The sequence below is a fragment of the Canis aureus genome, chromosome 6 (genome assembly GCF_053574225.1).
Source record: "Canis aureus isolate CA01 chromosome 6, VMU_Caureus_v.1.0, whole genome shotgun sequence".
NCBI classification, from domain to species: domain Eukaryota; kingdom Metazoa; phylum Chordata; class Mammalia; order Carnivora; family Canidae; genus Canis; species Canis aureus.
The window spans coordinates 52,512,467-52,528,585 of record NC_135616.1 but is presented as its reverse complement, the minus strand read 5'-3'; the positions used below and the strand labels follow the sequence as shown (position 1 = coordinate 52,528,585).

Genomic DNA, 16,119 nt, shown 5'->3' with positions numbered 1-16,119 from the left:
AACTTTGTTCTTTTTCAAGATTGTTTTGGTTACTGAGGGTCCCTTGTGTTTCCATATGAATTTTAGGATCCCTTTTCCATTTCTATAAAAGAGGCCTTTGGGGTTTTTATAGGAATTGTATTGAATCTGTAGGTCACTTTGGGGAATATTGCCATCTTAACACTATTGTCACTCATTCTATGAACAAGGGGTATCTGTCCATTTATTTAATTATTACCAAATTTCTCCAGCAACATTTCATAGTCTTCACTGTTTAAGTGCTGCACTTCTCTGCTTAAATGTATTAGTACTTTCATTCTTTTTTTAAAAAAATATTTGTGAGAGAGATAGAGCACGAGTGGGAGCGTCAAAGGGAGAGGGAGAGAGAATTTCCCCAGATGTGGGGCTCTACTTCATGACCATGAGATTGCTACCAAAACCAAAACCAAGAGGTGGACACTTAATTGGCTGTGCCACCCAGGTACCCCTTAGTATTTTATTCTTTTTGATTGTAAGTGGAATTGTTTTCTTGACTTCTTTTTTGGAATTTTCATTACTAATATATAGATACACAACTGATTTTCTCTGTGTTCATAGTGTATTCTGCAACTGCTGAATTTATTAGCTTTAAAAGTTCTCAATATATGAGATCCTATCATCTGCAGATACAGTATTCTTTTCCAATAGAAAATGCTTTTATTTTTTTTCCATACCTCAATTCTGTGGCTTGAACTTCCAATACTATATTGAATAGAAGTGGGTGAAAGTGGGCATACTTGTCTTATTCCTGTTCTTTAGGGAAAGCTTTTATTCTTTTACCACTGAGTATAATATTAGCTGTAGCTTTTTCATATATGCCCTTTATCATATTGAGGGAATTTTCCTGTATTCCTAATTTATTGAATGCTTTTATTTGAAAGAGTGTTAGGTTTTGTCAAATGCTTTTTCTGCATCAATTGGAATAATCATGTATTTTTCTTTATTCTATTAATGTGGTATATTACATTAATTGATTCTCATATGTAGAACTTCCTTGCATACATGGATAGAACCTATTTGGTCATAGCTTGTAATCCTTTTAATATGCTGTTGGATACTGTTTGCTAGTATTTTGAGGACTTTCACATCTATATTCATAAAAGATAAAACTATCCCTTTATAAAGGGTATTTATAAAAGATATTCTATTTTGTGGTATCTTTGTCTCACTTTGGTATCAGTAATGCTGATCTTATAGAATGAGTTATCTAGTTTTTGAAAGAGTTTGAAAAGGATTGGTGTTGATTTTTCTTTGCATATTTGGTAGAATTCACCAGTGAAGCCATCTGATCCTGGACTTTTCTTTGTTGGGAAGTTTTTAATCTCATTATTTACTATGGATCTATTCAGAATTTCTGAAATTATGAGTTAATTATGTAGCTTATGTGTTTCTAGGAATTTGTCCATTTTATCTAGGTTATCTAATTTGTTGGCTTACAATTGTTTATAGTATTCTTTTTATGTATTTACTGTCAGTAGTAATGTCACACTTTAATTTCCAAGTCTACTAATTTGAGTCTTCTGTCTCTTTTTTTTTTTTATCTAGCTAAAAGTTGGCCAATTTTGTGGATTTTTCAAAGAAGCAACTTTTGATTTTATTTTCTCTTTTGCTTATTTTCTATTTCTTTTTTTTTAAGATTTATTAATTAGGGGGAGAGAGAGAGAGCATGTGGGAAGGGGCAACGGAAGAGGGAGAGAGGAACTCAATCTTATGACCCTGAAATTGGGACCTGAACCAAAACCAAGAGTTGGACAGTTAACTGACTAGCCACCCAGGCATTCCTCTATTCTCTATTGTATCTCTCTATCTTTATTATTTCCTGCCTTCTACAAGCTTGAGATTTAGTTTATTCTTTTTCTGGTTCCTTAAGGTGTAAAATCAGGTTATTGATTTGAAATCTTTTTATTGAACTATAATTGACATACAGATAAGTTTCAGGTGCACATCATAATGATTTGTATGTATTTGTATATATTATGAAATGATCATCATATTAAGTCTAGTTAACATCCATTACTTTACAGTAATGTTTTTTCTTGTGATGGGAACTTTTAAGATTTACTCTCTTAGCAATTTTCAAGTATACAAAACAGTATTATTAACTATAGTCACTATGCTATACATTATATCCCCAGGACTTTTTTATTTTATAATTGGAAATTTGTACCTTTTGAACACCTTTACCTGTTTTGCCCACCTGCCACTACCTACCTTTGGCAACTACCAATCTGTTCTGCATATCTGTGAGTATGAGTTTGTTTTGTTCTTAGATTCCACATAAAAGTGAGATCATTCAGTATTTGTATTTCTCTGACTTATTTCACGTAGCAAAATGCCCTCAAGGTCCATCTATATTGTTACAACTGGCAAGATTCACACATATACATATACATACACCATATTTTCTTTATCCACTTGTCCATCGATGGATGCTTAGGTTGCTTATATATATTGAATATTGTAAATTAATGGTGCAGTGAACATGGGGGTGTGTATATCTTTTTAGTTAATGTTTTTGTTTCTTTCCGATAAATACTCAGAAGTGAATTTGCTGGATTATATGATAGTTTTGTGGTCAGTTTCTTGAGAAACCTCTATATGATTTTCCATAGTGGCTGCGTTGATTTACATTCCCACCAACAGTGCACAATGGTTCCCTTTTCTCCATATCTTTACCAACACTTGCTATTTCTTGTCTTTTAGGTAATAGCCATTCTAACAGGTATGAGGTGATATCTCATTGTGGTTTTGATTTGCATTTCACTGATGCCCAGAGATTTTGAGCATCTTTTCATGTACCTGTTGGCCATCTGTATGACTTATTTGGAAAAATGCCTATTTAGAGCCTCTGCTAATTTTTTAATCAGATTGGAATTTTTTTTTCTGTTGAACTCCATATTATTTCTTTGTATACTTCAGAAATTAACTCATTATCAGATATATTATTGGCAAATATATTCTCCCATTTATTATGCTGCCTTCTCATTTTTTGTTTCTTTTACTGGGCAGAAGATTTTTAGTTTGATTTGGTCCCAGTTAATTTATTTTTGTTTTTGTTGCCTTTGCTTTTGCTGTCAAATAAAAAAAAAAAGAAAAGAAATAAACCAAGACCTATGGCGAGAAGCTTACTGCCTATATGTTCTTCTGGGAGTTTTATGGTTTTAGGTCTTATGTTCCACTCTTTAATCCATTTTGAATTAATCTTTATATATGGTATAAGATAATGGTCCAGTTTCATTCTTTTGCATGTAACTGTCCAGTTTTTCGAACACCATTTATTCTTCCTCTGTTGTTGTAAATTATTTAGCTATATATGTGTGGATTTATTTCTGGGCTCTGAATTTTGATGTATGTGTCTGATTTTATGCAAATACCATATTATTTTGATTACTTTAAGTTTGTAATATAGTTTGAAACCAGGGAATATGATGCCTCTAGCTTTGTTGTTTCCCAAAATTGCTCTGGCTATTCAGGGTCATTTGTGATTCCATACAAATTTTAGGATTGTTTATTCAATTTTTATGAAAAATGCCATTGGGATTTTGATTGGGATTGCATTGAATTTTTAGGTTTCTTTGGGTGGTATGGACACCTTATCAGTATTAATTCTTCCAATCCATAAGCACAGAATATCTTTTCATTATTTGTATTATGTTTGATTTCTTTCATCAATATCTTCTAGTTTTCAGTAGATAGGTCTTTTGCCTTCTTGGTTAAATTTATTCCTAGACATATTATTATTCCTTTTGATATAATTGTAATTGAGAGTATTTTCTTAATTGCTTGTAAGAGGTTCATCATTACTGTTATAGAAATGCAACTGATACTTAATACTGGTTTTTGTAACCTGCAACTTTCTTGAGTTTATTAGTTCTAACAGTTTTTTGAGTCTTTAGGATTTCCTTTATAATAATATCATGTCATCTGCAAATAGTGACAGTTTTACTTCTTGCTTTCTGACTTGGATGCCCATTATTTCTTTTTCTTGACAGATTACTCTTGCATGGACTTCTGTCATTAAAAGTATGATATTAGCTGTGTGTTTATCATATACGGCCTTTATTATTATGTTGTGGTACATTTTGTATATTCATTTTGGTGACAGTTTTTATGGTAAATGGATGTTGAATGTTGTCAAATGTTTTATGCATCTATTAAGATAATAACATGACTTTTATACTCCACTTTGTTGTATAGTATATCATAATGATTGATTTGCATTTATTGAACCCTCCTTGTATCCCTCAAATAAATCATGATGTATGATGCTTTTAATGTAAACTTGAATTTGATTTGCTAGTATTTTGTTGAAGAATTTTGCATTTGTATTCTTTAGAGATGTTAGCCTATAATTTTCTTGTGTCTTTGTCTGGTTTTGGTATCAAGGTAATGCTTGCCTTGTTAAAGGAGTTTATAAGTATTCCCTCCTGTTCTATTTTTTGGAAGAGTTTGAGAATGGTTGGTATTAATTCTTTGAATATTTGGTAACATTATCCAGTGAAGCTGTTAGGTCTGGACTTTTGTTTGTTGGGACAGTTTTGATTACTAATTCAATCCCTTACTAATAATTGGTCTGTTCATATTTTCTATTTATTATTCAGTCTTGCTACGTTGAATGTTTTTTAGAACTTTGCCCATTTCTTCCTTGTTGTTAAATTTGTTGGTGTATAATTAATTGTTAAAACTCAGGATCCTTTTGTATTTTTGTGTTATCAGTTGTAATGTTTCCTCTTTTGCTTCTGACTTTATTTTTTTGAGTCCTGTCTCTTTTTTTCTTGGTGAAGCTAGCTAAAGTCTTGCCAATCATCTTGTAGTTTGATCTTTTCTCTTGTCCCTTTAGGGTCTATTTAATTTATTTTCACTTTGCTCTTTGTTATTTCCTTTCTTCTACTAACTTTGGGCTTTGTTCCTTTTTTTTTTTTTTTTTTTAAGATTTATTTGTTTTGGAGAGAGAGCTGGAGGAAGGGGCAGAAGGAGAGGGAGAGAAAATCTCAAGCAGACTCCAGGCTGAGTGTGGAGCCTGATATGGATCAATCTCATGATTCTGAGATCACAACCTGAGCCAAAACTGAGTCGGACACTTAACCAATTACATTACCGAGGTGCTTCTGGGCTTTGTTCTTTTTTCTAGTTCCTTGACGTATAAAGGAACCTTGTTTATTTGAGATCTTTCTTCTTCCTTGATGCAGATATTTATCCTTATGAACTTCCCTTTTAGAACTGTGTTTGCTGCATACTTTGATTTGGTATGTTGTAATTCCATTTTCATTTGTCTCAAGGTATTGAGCTCTCTTTTGATTTCTTTGACCCGTTGATTGTTCAGTGATATGTTATTTAATCTCCACATATTTGTGTTTTCTTCTTGTAATTGATTCTAGTGTTATATTATTGTGGTCAGAAAAGATGCTTGATATATTTCAATCTTTAAATATTAAAACTTGTTTTGTGGCCTAATATATGATCTGTCTTGGAGAATGTTCCACGTATGCTTGAAAAATAATATGTATTCTGTTCCTTTTGGATAGAATGTTCTATTTATGTCTGTTAAGACTATCTGGTCTAATGTATTATTTAAAAACCAACGTTTCCTTATTGACTTTCAGTCTGGATGATCTACCCATTTATGAAAGTGGGGCATTAAAGTCCCCTAGTACTTTTGTATTTCTGTTTATTTCTCTGTTTAGGTCTGCTAATATTTTCTTTATATGTTTATGTGATCCTATGTTAGATGCATAAATATTTACAGATTTTATACTCCTTTGTTGGATTGACTCCTTTGTTATTATATAATAATCTCCTTTTTCTCTTATTGTAGTCTTTTTTATAAAGATTTTATTTATTTGAGAGAGAATGTGCACAAGTATGGGGCAGAGGCAGAGGGAAAGGGAGAAGCAAACTCCCTGCTGAGTAAGGAGCCCAACATGTGGCTCAGTCCCAGGACCCCTGAGATTAGGAGCTGAGCTGAAATCAAGAATCAGGCACTTAACTGACTGAGACACTCAGGCACTCCTTCATTATTTTTTTCTTTTTGTTCCTGATTGGGTGAGTTCCACTGCCCTGTCTTTGAATTCACTGATCCTTTCTTCTGCCTCAGATGAACTGTTCTCTGTTCACTCTAGTCTTGTGGGTCTCATGAACACAAGCCTTCTTGGTTTTCAGTGCTAGGCATTTCAGGGCTAATCTTCCAGGTGTAGGTCTTTAGAAGTTGAGGTATCAGATATAGGGTTCAAACTCTTTGCTCCTCAGGCTGAAGCTCAGGTTTGTGAGTTCCCTCCTGATTGTAGGTTACTACACATTGGCAGGGGTGGGGTTTGTGGTGAGATTGTATCTTGGTTTCTCCTACCCACTTCAATGTGGATTTTTTCTCATTCACTTAATGTGTAGGAGTCACTCAGCTAGTTTTTAGGTGTTTTTTCCCCCAGAAGGGAGGTGGTGGTGGTGGTGGTTGTGGTGGTGGTGGTCTTCTTCTTCTTCTTCTTCTTCTTCTTCTTCTTCTTCTTCTTCTTCTTCTTCAAGTTTTTATTTATTTTTCATTGTGTGTGTGTCTGTTTTATATCTTTAATACTTGAATGGCTTTATTAATTAATTAATTAATTTATTTATTTATTTTTAATTGGAGTTCAATTTGCCAATATATAGTATAACACCCAGTGTTCATCCCATCAAGTGCCCTCCTCAGTGCCTGTCACCCAGTTACCCCAACCCCATACCCACCTCCCCTTCCACCACCCTTTGTTTCCCAGAGTTAGGAGTCTCTCATCATTTGTCTCCCTTTCTAATTTCTCTCACTCAGTTCCCCTTCTTTCCCTTATAATCATTTTACTATTTCTTATATTCTCTGTATGAGTGAAACCATATGATGATTGTCCTTCTCTGATTCACTTACTTCACTCAGTATAATATCCTCTAGTTCCATCCACATCGAGATAAATGGTGGGTATTCATCCTTTCTGATGGCTGAGTAATATTCCATTGTGTGTGTGTGTGTGTATGTGTGTATATATATATATACACCGTATCTTCTTTATCCATTCATTTGTTGCCTTCAACAACATCATGGCTCCTTCCACAGTTTAGCTATTGTGGACATTGCTGCTATGAACATTGGGGTTCAGGTGTCCCAGCATTTCACTACATCCATATCTTTGGGGTAAATCACTAGTAGTGCAAATGCTGGGTCATAGGGTAGCTCTATTTTCAACTTTTTGAGGAACCTCCACACTGTTTTCCAGAGTGGCTGCACCAGTTTGCATTCCCACCAACAGTGCAAGAGGGTTCCCCCTTTTCTACATCCAGAGGAAAGTTTTTCATATGTAGCTGCAGATGTGATGTATCTATGGGAGTTCAGAATCCTCCCATGCTACCATCTTGAATGGAAGCTTGGAGTAAATTCTTTCAACAGCAATAGTTTTTTTTTTTTTTTTTTAAGTACCTGTTTAATGAAAGACTAATAAATTTTTGTTTTTCTAGAAAATTGATGAATGTGTAATGTAATGTCAGCATTTATTTTCTCTTTAAGGATCATAATGATATCATCAACCACATAAAGTCTGGAAACATTAGGGTGTACTTCAGAAATTATTAAGAACATTGTACCCCCAGAATGACAACTATTACATGGAGTGCTAGAAGATATATTTTTATATCACTCTGTGAAGCATAGACTTCACATTGGTATTAAAAAATGATTTTTCTAAATTAACTTTGCATATTTTAGGTTCTGGTTTTCTTATGTATATAAAAGAATAGAGCTGTTATTGAGAAGGCTCCATTTGTTGAAAAAATTTACAGTTAAAAGACAGCAGTTTTGATATGTGTCATATGATGCTTCAAATAGAAAAATCAGTTAATTCCAATAATTAGTTAAATTTTTAAAAATCTAGTACATGGGTTCCAGGTAAAGCATTTGAAAGTTCATTCTCTTGATATGTAAACATCTGACATCATTATGATTACCATGTTTATTTATTTATTTATTTATTTATTTATTTTTTAAATTTTTATTTATGATAGTCACACAGAGAGAGAGAGAGAGAGAGAGAGAGAGGCAGAGACATAGGCAGAGGGAGAAGCAGACTCCATGCACCGGGAGCCTGACGTGGGACTCGATCCCGGGTCTCCAGGATCACACCCTGGGCCAAGGGCAGGCACCAAACCGCTGCGCCACCCAGGGATCCCTGATTTCCATGTTTAAATTCAGTTTGAAAGTTCAGCTTTAAGATAAAATTATTCATTTTGTGGCGATAATTCAAATATAAGTTTGGCGAGGCACATTGGTTTGGAAAAATTTTCATACTAAATCAATTATCATCAGCAGATATGTATGTGTTATAGGTTGCATGCAGACATAATTCATAACAGTATCCAAATAAGCTGGAATATTTTACCAACGGAACTAGAATTTGAAGCCATGGTTGTCAGTGTTGAAATATTTCTATCATATGTAGAGAAACTGAATTACAAAATGTTTTTAGCTTTTACAGAACTACTTTGTAAAGCAATCAAGTGCCCTATAATGATTTTGAATGTTTTGTAAATGTGTAAATTTTGTTCAGCATCAGTTAGAAATAAAGAATCAAGGTGTTCAACAAATGGAGAATCTGTAATGTGAGTGTATGAATTTCTAAAGGCAAAGCATTGTCATAAAGTAACTACATAGTAAGCTTTAAATGTATGTTACTATTAGTATAATATGAGCTTAGTTGTAATATATGTATTTTATTTTATTTTGAAAGATTTATTTATTTATGAGAGAGAGAGAGAGAGAGAGGCAGAGAGGCAGAGGGGCAGAGACATAGGCAGAGGGAGAAGCAGGCTCCTCACAGGGAGCCCGCCACGGGACTTGATCCCCGATGCTGGGATCACAACCCGGGCCAAAAGCAGGCACCCAACCGCTGAGCCACCCAGGCGTCCCTATATGTTCATTTTATATATTTTATATATTCAGTTACAATGCCAGGGAGAATGGGAAGGGTTTATCCATCCATAATTTCCATCAGCCCCCACATTGATATAAACAATAACTTGTGTTACTCTAATGTAAAGTGCCATTCAATGTAGTTTCAACTCTATCAGATTGTTACCCTTAGGCCTCTCCTATAAAGAAAGTCTAGAGCTGCCACTCTATTATTTATATTTGGTAGAAAAATGTCTGAATGTACATGTGCTAAATTTTTAAAATTGGTTTCTTCTAGTTTTTTTTTTCTTCTAGGTCTTTGAGTTTATTTTTTTCTTTGCAATTTCGGTGTTCTACTTTTCCTATAAAAACATAACCTGCTTTAGTGATAAACTTTTAAAAATTGAATGAATTTATTACTCTTTAAAACACACACACACACACACACACACACACTAGCAAGAAGTGGGAAGATTCTTTGATCTATTTAATTTCTTTGAGAAAGGCAAGATATCAGACCAGAAGACAGCAATTAAGCTTCTATCTCACCTCTTGGTACGTGGAAGACCTACTGTGAAAGTGGTGGTAGGAGACTTCTCATAAGATCTGCATTTTTTATCCTTATGATTCTCTTCATTGAATTTGCCCCTTTCTGTATAGGAATTCATGACTGGGTTTGCTCTCCATCTCATCAGGAACCAAATAACTAGTTTGCTTTATAATTAAGATAGTTTGTGTAGTGCTTCCTATTTAGTACATCTTTTTTTTTTTTTTTAAGCTCTTCTTAGTACTTTTGATTCCTGTAATTTCTTTAGCTTTTAATTGCTAACCTCGACTTATATCCATTTATCTTACCTTTTGGACTCTGTACCATCCTATTTAGTATATGTGTGTTTATCTGATTTCCTGTTTTTACTGGCCTGCCTGGTTTCTAGTTGCTTCCATTCTTTACCAGCTTTGTTCTGAACACCTTTCTGTCAGTTTAGTTGCTGATGTACCTACACTCTAGCACTGTTATATTTGATTTCCTACTCTGTCTCTCTACTTGAGTCTTAGTCATGGTCCCAATACAGACTCCATGTTCTTAGCTTTTTTTTTTTTTTTACTTGAAGAATTCTGATGAAAAGATCATTTTAAAAATTACACTGAAAATATACATAAGAAGCCATTTATTTCTAACAGAAGGAAAAGCTTTGGGTTTCTAATTATTGGAATCAATTTAAGACATTGTCATATTTGTGTTTCTTCTCATCAGGCTAAGATGCCCCCTAGCCCACTGTGACCACAGGGAGAAATTTATCTTGTTCCTATTGCTTAATCTCTTTGAGTACAACTTGTCTTGTCACCTTCAAATGTGGCCAAGTGACAAGGAATTAATCTGTTATTGGTTTTCAATAATTAAACATTCATTGTATAAACTCTAGAAGCTTGGAAGGATGATGTATATAGGAACTTTCCATGGGAACTACTAGTGACACTATAATTTGAGATGTATAACTATAAAAAATGTATGATTTAAAAAATGATTAGGTACTAATGCCACAATTTACAGAGTTATATAAGATGATACATAATAAATATTGCAGTTTACATAATTTCTTCATGTCATTTTGTGTTACAGTTAATGGGCTAATTGTTAGGCAGATTGATTTTTTAAATATAAATTTTGGGATGTGCTTGGGTGGCTCAGTTGGTTAAGCCTCTGAGTCTTGATCTTGGCTCAGGTCTTGATCTCAGGGTCATGAGTTCAAGCCCTGCACTGGGCTCCATGCATGAACCCACGTAAAAAGAAAAGAGAAGAAATAAAACAAAAAAATAAAATAGAAAATAAAATATAAGTTTTTGGGCAGCTATCTTTGTTTTTGAATTGCTAATTTTTGTTTGAGGTTATTCTCTCCAAAACATCTTATTTATTTTATTGACTTGCTTTTATGCATGGTTCTTTGTGTAAATGTACTTTTTCCTCAGGTATAGCTATTTATTAAGGTGCTTTCTGCAAGACTAAGAATAATAAGTATAGTACAGAGTTTACAGACGTGGAGAAAAAGACTTGTTTCTTGGTCAAGTCAAGAGAAAATATAATTTAAATGCATATGTTAATCCAATCCACATGCTTTTGGAACTAGAAACTAGGTAAAAACCATGAACATTTTGTGAGTTTTTAATCTGTCTCTTTTATCACATAGGAAAGTTAAAGGAGGAAATATTGATGTACATCCATCAGAAAAAGCACTCATTGTTCAGTATGAAGTGGAAGCTACTATTCTTGGAGAAATGGGTGATCCCATGTTGGGAGAACGAAAGGAATGCCAAAAGATGTAAGTTTTTTTCATTTGTGTATGTTTTGAAAGTAGTGAACCTTATACAAATTGTGTAGAAATCTGATGGTATTTATATCTGCATAGATGATAGATGGTTATGGCATTCTTCTAGACATACTTCATCTTAGTGAAGCAGAGACTATATTAAACTATAAAATCAGAGTATATTTATTCCAGGGAAGATCAGGTTTACATAAGCATGATGGGGCTTCTTGAAAAATATCATTTCTAATTTATCCCATTTAGTAAATGCATATAATAGAATATAAACTACTACAACTTGTGAAATCAGTAATAAAAGATATGATTATGTGAGACTTTTTTGCTTAATTTAGGAAATGTCTATTTTATGGGATCCTGTCTGTATTCTTTTTTCCCTGGAACTGTAGAAAATACTATGAATTCTAGAATTCTCAAATGGGGCATGTACTTTTAATTCATCCCTTAAAAGTCTAGCCCTATGAAAGATGTTAGTAATAAAATGAGCATTTCTGACTCAATGAGTTGAGCTTATATCTCCTGACATCCTACATACTTTCCTTCCTTCTTTTATAATACTTTCAGGAGCCCATTGGAAACTGGCCTTTTTCATTAATCTATTAGTTGTGCTACTAATTGTCTTGCCCTTCTTCCATAGTGTTGTGGAAGTAAAGAAGGTCTGAGATTACCTAGTATTCTCTCCAACATCTCTCCCTTCATTTTAAAAAAAAATGATTTGGGACCTAAGTTAAAAGAGTTTTAACTAGTTAAAAAGTGCTAGTATGTTCTGGTGGTGTAGCACACTGAAAAATACCGTATTTTAAATATATAGCAGTGGTTCTCAATTGGCTGTGATCCTCCCCCTCCCCAGGGAACATTTGGTAATACCTGGGGACATTTTTGGTTGTTGTAACTGGAGGAGTCCTATTGGAAATCTAGTGGATAGAGGACAGGATACTGCTAACCATCCTACAATGTGCAAGATAGCCACCTACAAACAAAGAATGATTTGGCTCCAAATGTTAATAGTGCTGCAATTAAGAAATTGCATGTGTGTAGCAACCTGCAAAGAGAAACTGCCTAATATCTTAGTAAGATCCCTAATCCATCTTCCTTTTTTGTGTTAGGAGACTAAATTACACAGATATTTCATTAAAATAACTGAGTCCTTGGATAATCCGCTAAACTGAAGAAAATACACATATACACACACACAGTATGTAGACTGTGTCCTTTTACACTTTCTCTTCCATTAATGTGTTTCTGATTGCTGCCTGAATTTTGTGCATTTTGAGAACATGTAAAAATCTCTTGAGATCTTATTAATTTGACTTCCAAAGAAGGTAGTAGATTAGTCTTTGCCTTTAGAACTTCAGATATCCACATTTCTGGTGAGATATTTCATTTTTAGTTCTTAAGAATGCAGTAAGTAGCCTCCTTCAGCTAGAATTAAATGAGAATGTTGTTATTGCTTGGAAATCCATGGACTTTTTAGACAAAGGATACATTCACCCAAGTGTCAACCACTTGGCAGGAGTTACTACCAACTATGGCTGGAGTACGTGGATTTAACTTCAGTAAGGGAAAACCTAAGTAATTCAACCTTGTGATACTCAACTGTGGCTGCGCAAGGTTTGGAGAGAAATCACTGTAGGACCAAAAGGAGAATGTAGTTTGTTGATAGTTCAAGAAGTTTTAGCAATGGCAGCAACTGGGGATAAGGATTTTGAGAGGTACACTCATATAGGCTGATTTTGAGAGGGACACTCATCTCATATAGGCTGAGACAAATACGAAGTGAAATTGTCATTAAATTGAGGTAGTCAGTGCTATGGCCCAGGTCTAAAAGACTTGTACTATATTTCATTTTCCCTTATTAGGTAAAGGAATATTTAAGCCCATCTTCAATGGAGTCCCAGTTTTCTCAAGATTTCTTTATAAGATACTGATGATTATGGACCAAAAATAATTTGGGTATTTTTCTTCTAGGTTTTTGATGTTCTTAGTAGGTATGGACTGCCTAATGAGGTTCTGATTTTTTACTATGAGTATAATCAGTAAACATATGGTTGACATTTTCTAAAAATTCTAGCCCTACCTGTTTTTTCTTTGTCTTTTATAATGAGGGAAGGAGTTAGGAGAGAGGCATACACACTGAAAGAAGAAAATCTATTACCTTGGATAGAAAGAAGATGAGTCAGATTGTTAATATATATGTTGGTAGAAAATAGATCTAAAAAAGGATAGAAAAATCTACTTTATCAAATCAATATACCACTACATACCTATTGGAATAGGTAAAATCCAAAATATTGACAGCACCAAATGCTGGTGAGGATATAGAGCCACAGGAACTCATTCATTATTAGTGGGAATATAAAGTGGTATTTATTATAACCACTTTGGAAGACAGTTTGGCAATTGCTTACAAAGTTAGACATAGGCTTACCATATAATCCAGCAGTTGTGTTTCTAGATATGAACTCTAATGAGTTGAAAACACATGTCCACACAAAAACAGGAGAATTAATGTTTGTAGAAAATTTATAATTGTCAAAAATTGGAAGCACGCCAGGTATCCTTCAATAGGCAAGCGGGTAAACTGTGGTGCATTCATATCACCAAGTACAATTCGGGGCTAAAAAGAAATCAACTATCAAGATGTGAAAACACATTTGAGGTACCTTACTATATTAATGCATTTAAGTGAAAGAAGCCAGACTGGAAAGATTCCAATATGTGACATTCTAGAAAAGAAAAAACGAAAGTAGAAAGATTAGAGGCTGTCAGGAGTGCAAGGGATGACGGAGGGGAGAATAGGTGAAGCAGAGGGCATTTTTAGGCCAGTAAAACCATTTTGTATGATACTATAATGGTGTATTCATGGCATTATACATTCAAGGCCTAGAGAACTATAGGACACAAAGAGTGAACCCTAATGTAAACTGTGAACTTCATTCAGTGATAATGTATCAGTTTTGTTTCATCAGTTGTTGTAAAGGCACCACGTAATGCCTTCTGGATATGCAGCTAAAATTATACAAAAATAAATAGTTTAAAAGATTTAAAACCATAGGAATATAAATAGATTAAAGAAAAGTTAAATGGACTAAGTATTGCTGGTTGTTGCATACATTAGAAGCCATTTCAGCACATTTTTTTAAAAGATTTTATTTGTTCATGAGAGAAACAGAGAGAGAGAGAGAGACATAGGCAGAGGGAGAAGCAGGCTTCCCGCAGGAAGCCTGATGTGGGACTTAATCCCAGGATCCTGGAATCACAACCTGAGCTGAAGGCAGATGCTCAACCACTGAGCCACCCAGGTACCCCACCACTCTAGCAAATTTAAGCATAAAAGGAATTTGTTAAAGACTATTAAGTAATTTGTAGAATCCTGGGAGTACCAGATCGAGGGAAGACTGTTTAGCTGGGAATAATATATAAATCACTATGCTGCACTTATTTCAGATCATCAGTATTTGAATAATGATTTCACAGATGCTGAGGACAAAGCATTTTTCAGAGATCTCTGTCCCAACTGCCTCTAATATCTTGATGTCTCTTCCAACATCGGCTGTCTTCACCAAAAAATAATTCCACACAGTGACTACTTTGTTAATGTTTCTCTAGGCATACATGGGTACATCTGCTTGAGTCTTTTGCCACCAATTGAGTTTTCACCTGAACCTAATTTTGTGTCTTCATGGCTCTCCCTGGTACCACAAATCCATGTACATTGCCAATTGTTTCCACCAGAAACAATTGAATCTGAAAATACTGATATTATGTGTGTGTCCCTAGTTAAATAATTATGAGTTTGGTCAAGAAAATTACTTATTTTTGGCAATATGGATTCTCATATCCAATAATGATTAATTAAGACTTCATATATGTTGTCAAAAAGACTGTTTTAAAACAAGATACCTATCTTAGACAAGATATGCTATCTTGTCTAGAAGAGTCAGATGTAGATTTTATGTTCCCTTTGTGATCTTGCCTGTCCAGTTCAAAGAAATCATTTGTTTGCATTTTTCTAAGCCTAATTACATCTAATACTTTATTATATTTTACTAAAAGAGTCTGTGTCAGGTACCTTTAAATACTTTATAACTATTTATTTGGAAGTAGTATTTTTATCACTTACTTTGGTATTACCTGAGTTGGAAAATTTTGATACGCTTACAGCATTCGTCTTAAGAGTCTCAATGCCAACACCGATATAACTTCCCTGGCACGGAAGGTGGTTGAAGAATGTAAACTTATTCATCCCTCAAAATTAAATGAGGTAGAACAGCTGTTGTACTATCTACAGAACCGCCGGGATTCATTGTCAGGAAAAGGTAAGTATAATTCCTTACTTTTTAATGCATAACCAGAGTTCTTTAACTATAGTTTTTGCTTTTGATATTTCAATCATGGGGTTTGTTTTGTTATTGTTTTATTTTATTTTGCCAGTGCTATAAGTAAATAATGAATGAAAGAATAAACCTATTAGTTTCCTGCAGGAAGGCTCTGTATTAGATACTTCTATGCAAAATGATCTGCTTCTGTTTCATATTGTGGTAGGTGTGTATGTTTGTGTTTGTGTCTGTATGTTTGTGTGTGTATGTTGTGTATATTTCATACTGTGGTGTGTGTGTATGTTTGTGTACATATGTGCTAAGGTAAGGAGTGAAAAAGCAAATGTCTGTCATATTGACTCTAGAATAATGAAAGGAGAGAATTTGGGGCGGCAAAATATTTTCTCTACACGATTAGATTTATATTTTCTAAATTTCTTATAGAGATTTAATTTATAATTTGAATGGGTGACTCAAGCATTTAAATGTTAAAATATATGTCATATGTTTTCAACTATCCTAAAGATACAAGTTTTATGAATCTTTCTTAGGAAAATATTGCTTT

At 33.9% G+C, this 16,119-nt stretch overlaps 1 protein-coding gene across 4 annotated transcripts in view; it reads left to right on the top strand.

Annotated features, from left to right (window-relative positions):
• Positions 1–16,119, top strand: part of KIFAP3 (kinesin associated protein 3) — a 158,063-nt gene that overhangs the window by 17,084 nt on the left and 124,860 nt on the right. For all 4 annotated transcript variants that reach the window (XM_077901604.1, XM_077901606.1, XM_077901603.1 and 1 more), the window contains 2 exons: positions 11,101–11,232; positions 15,400–15,554. In XM_077901604.1, coding sequence (XP_077757730.1) covers positions 11,101–11,232; positions 15,400–15,554 — 287 coding nt within the window. The remainder of the gene's footprint in view (positions 1–11,100; positions 11,233–15,399; positions 15,555–16,119) is intronic.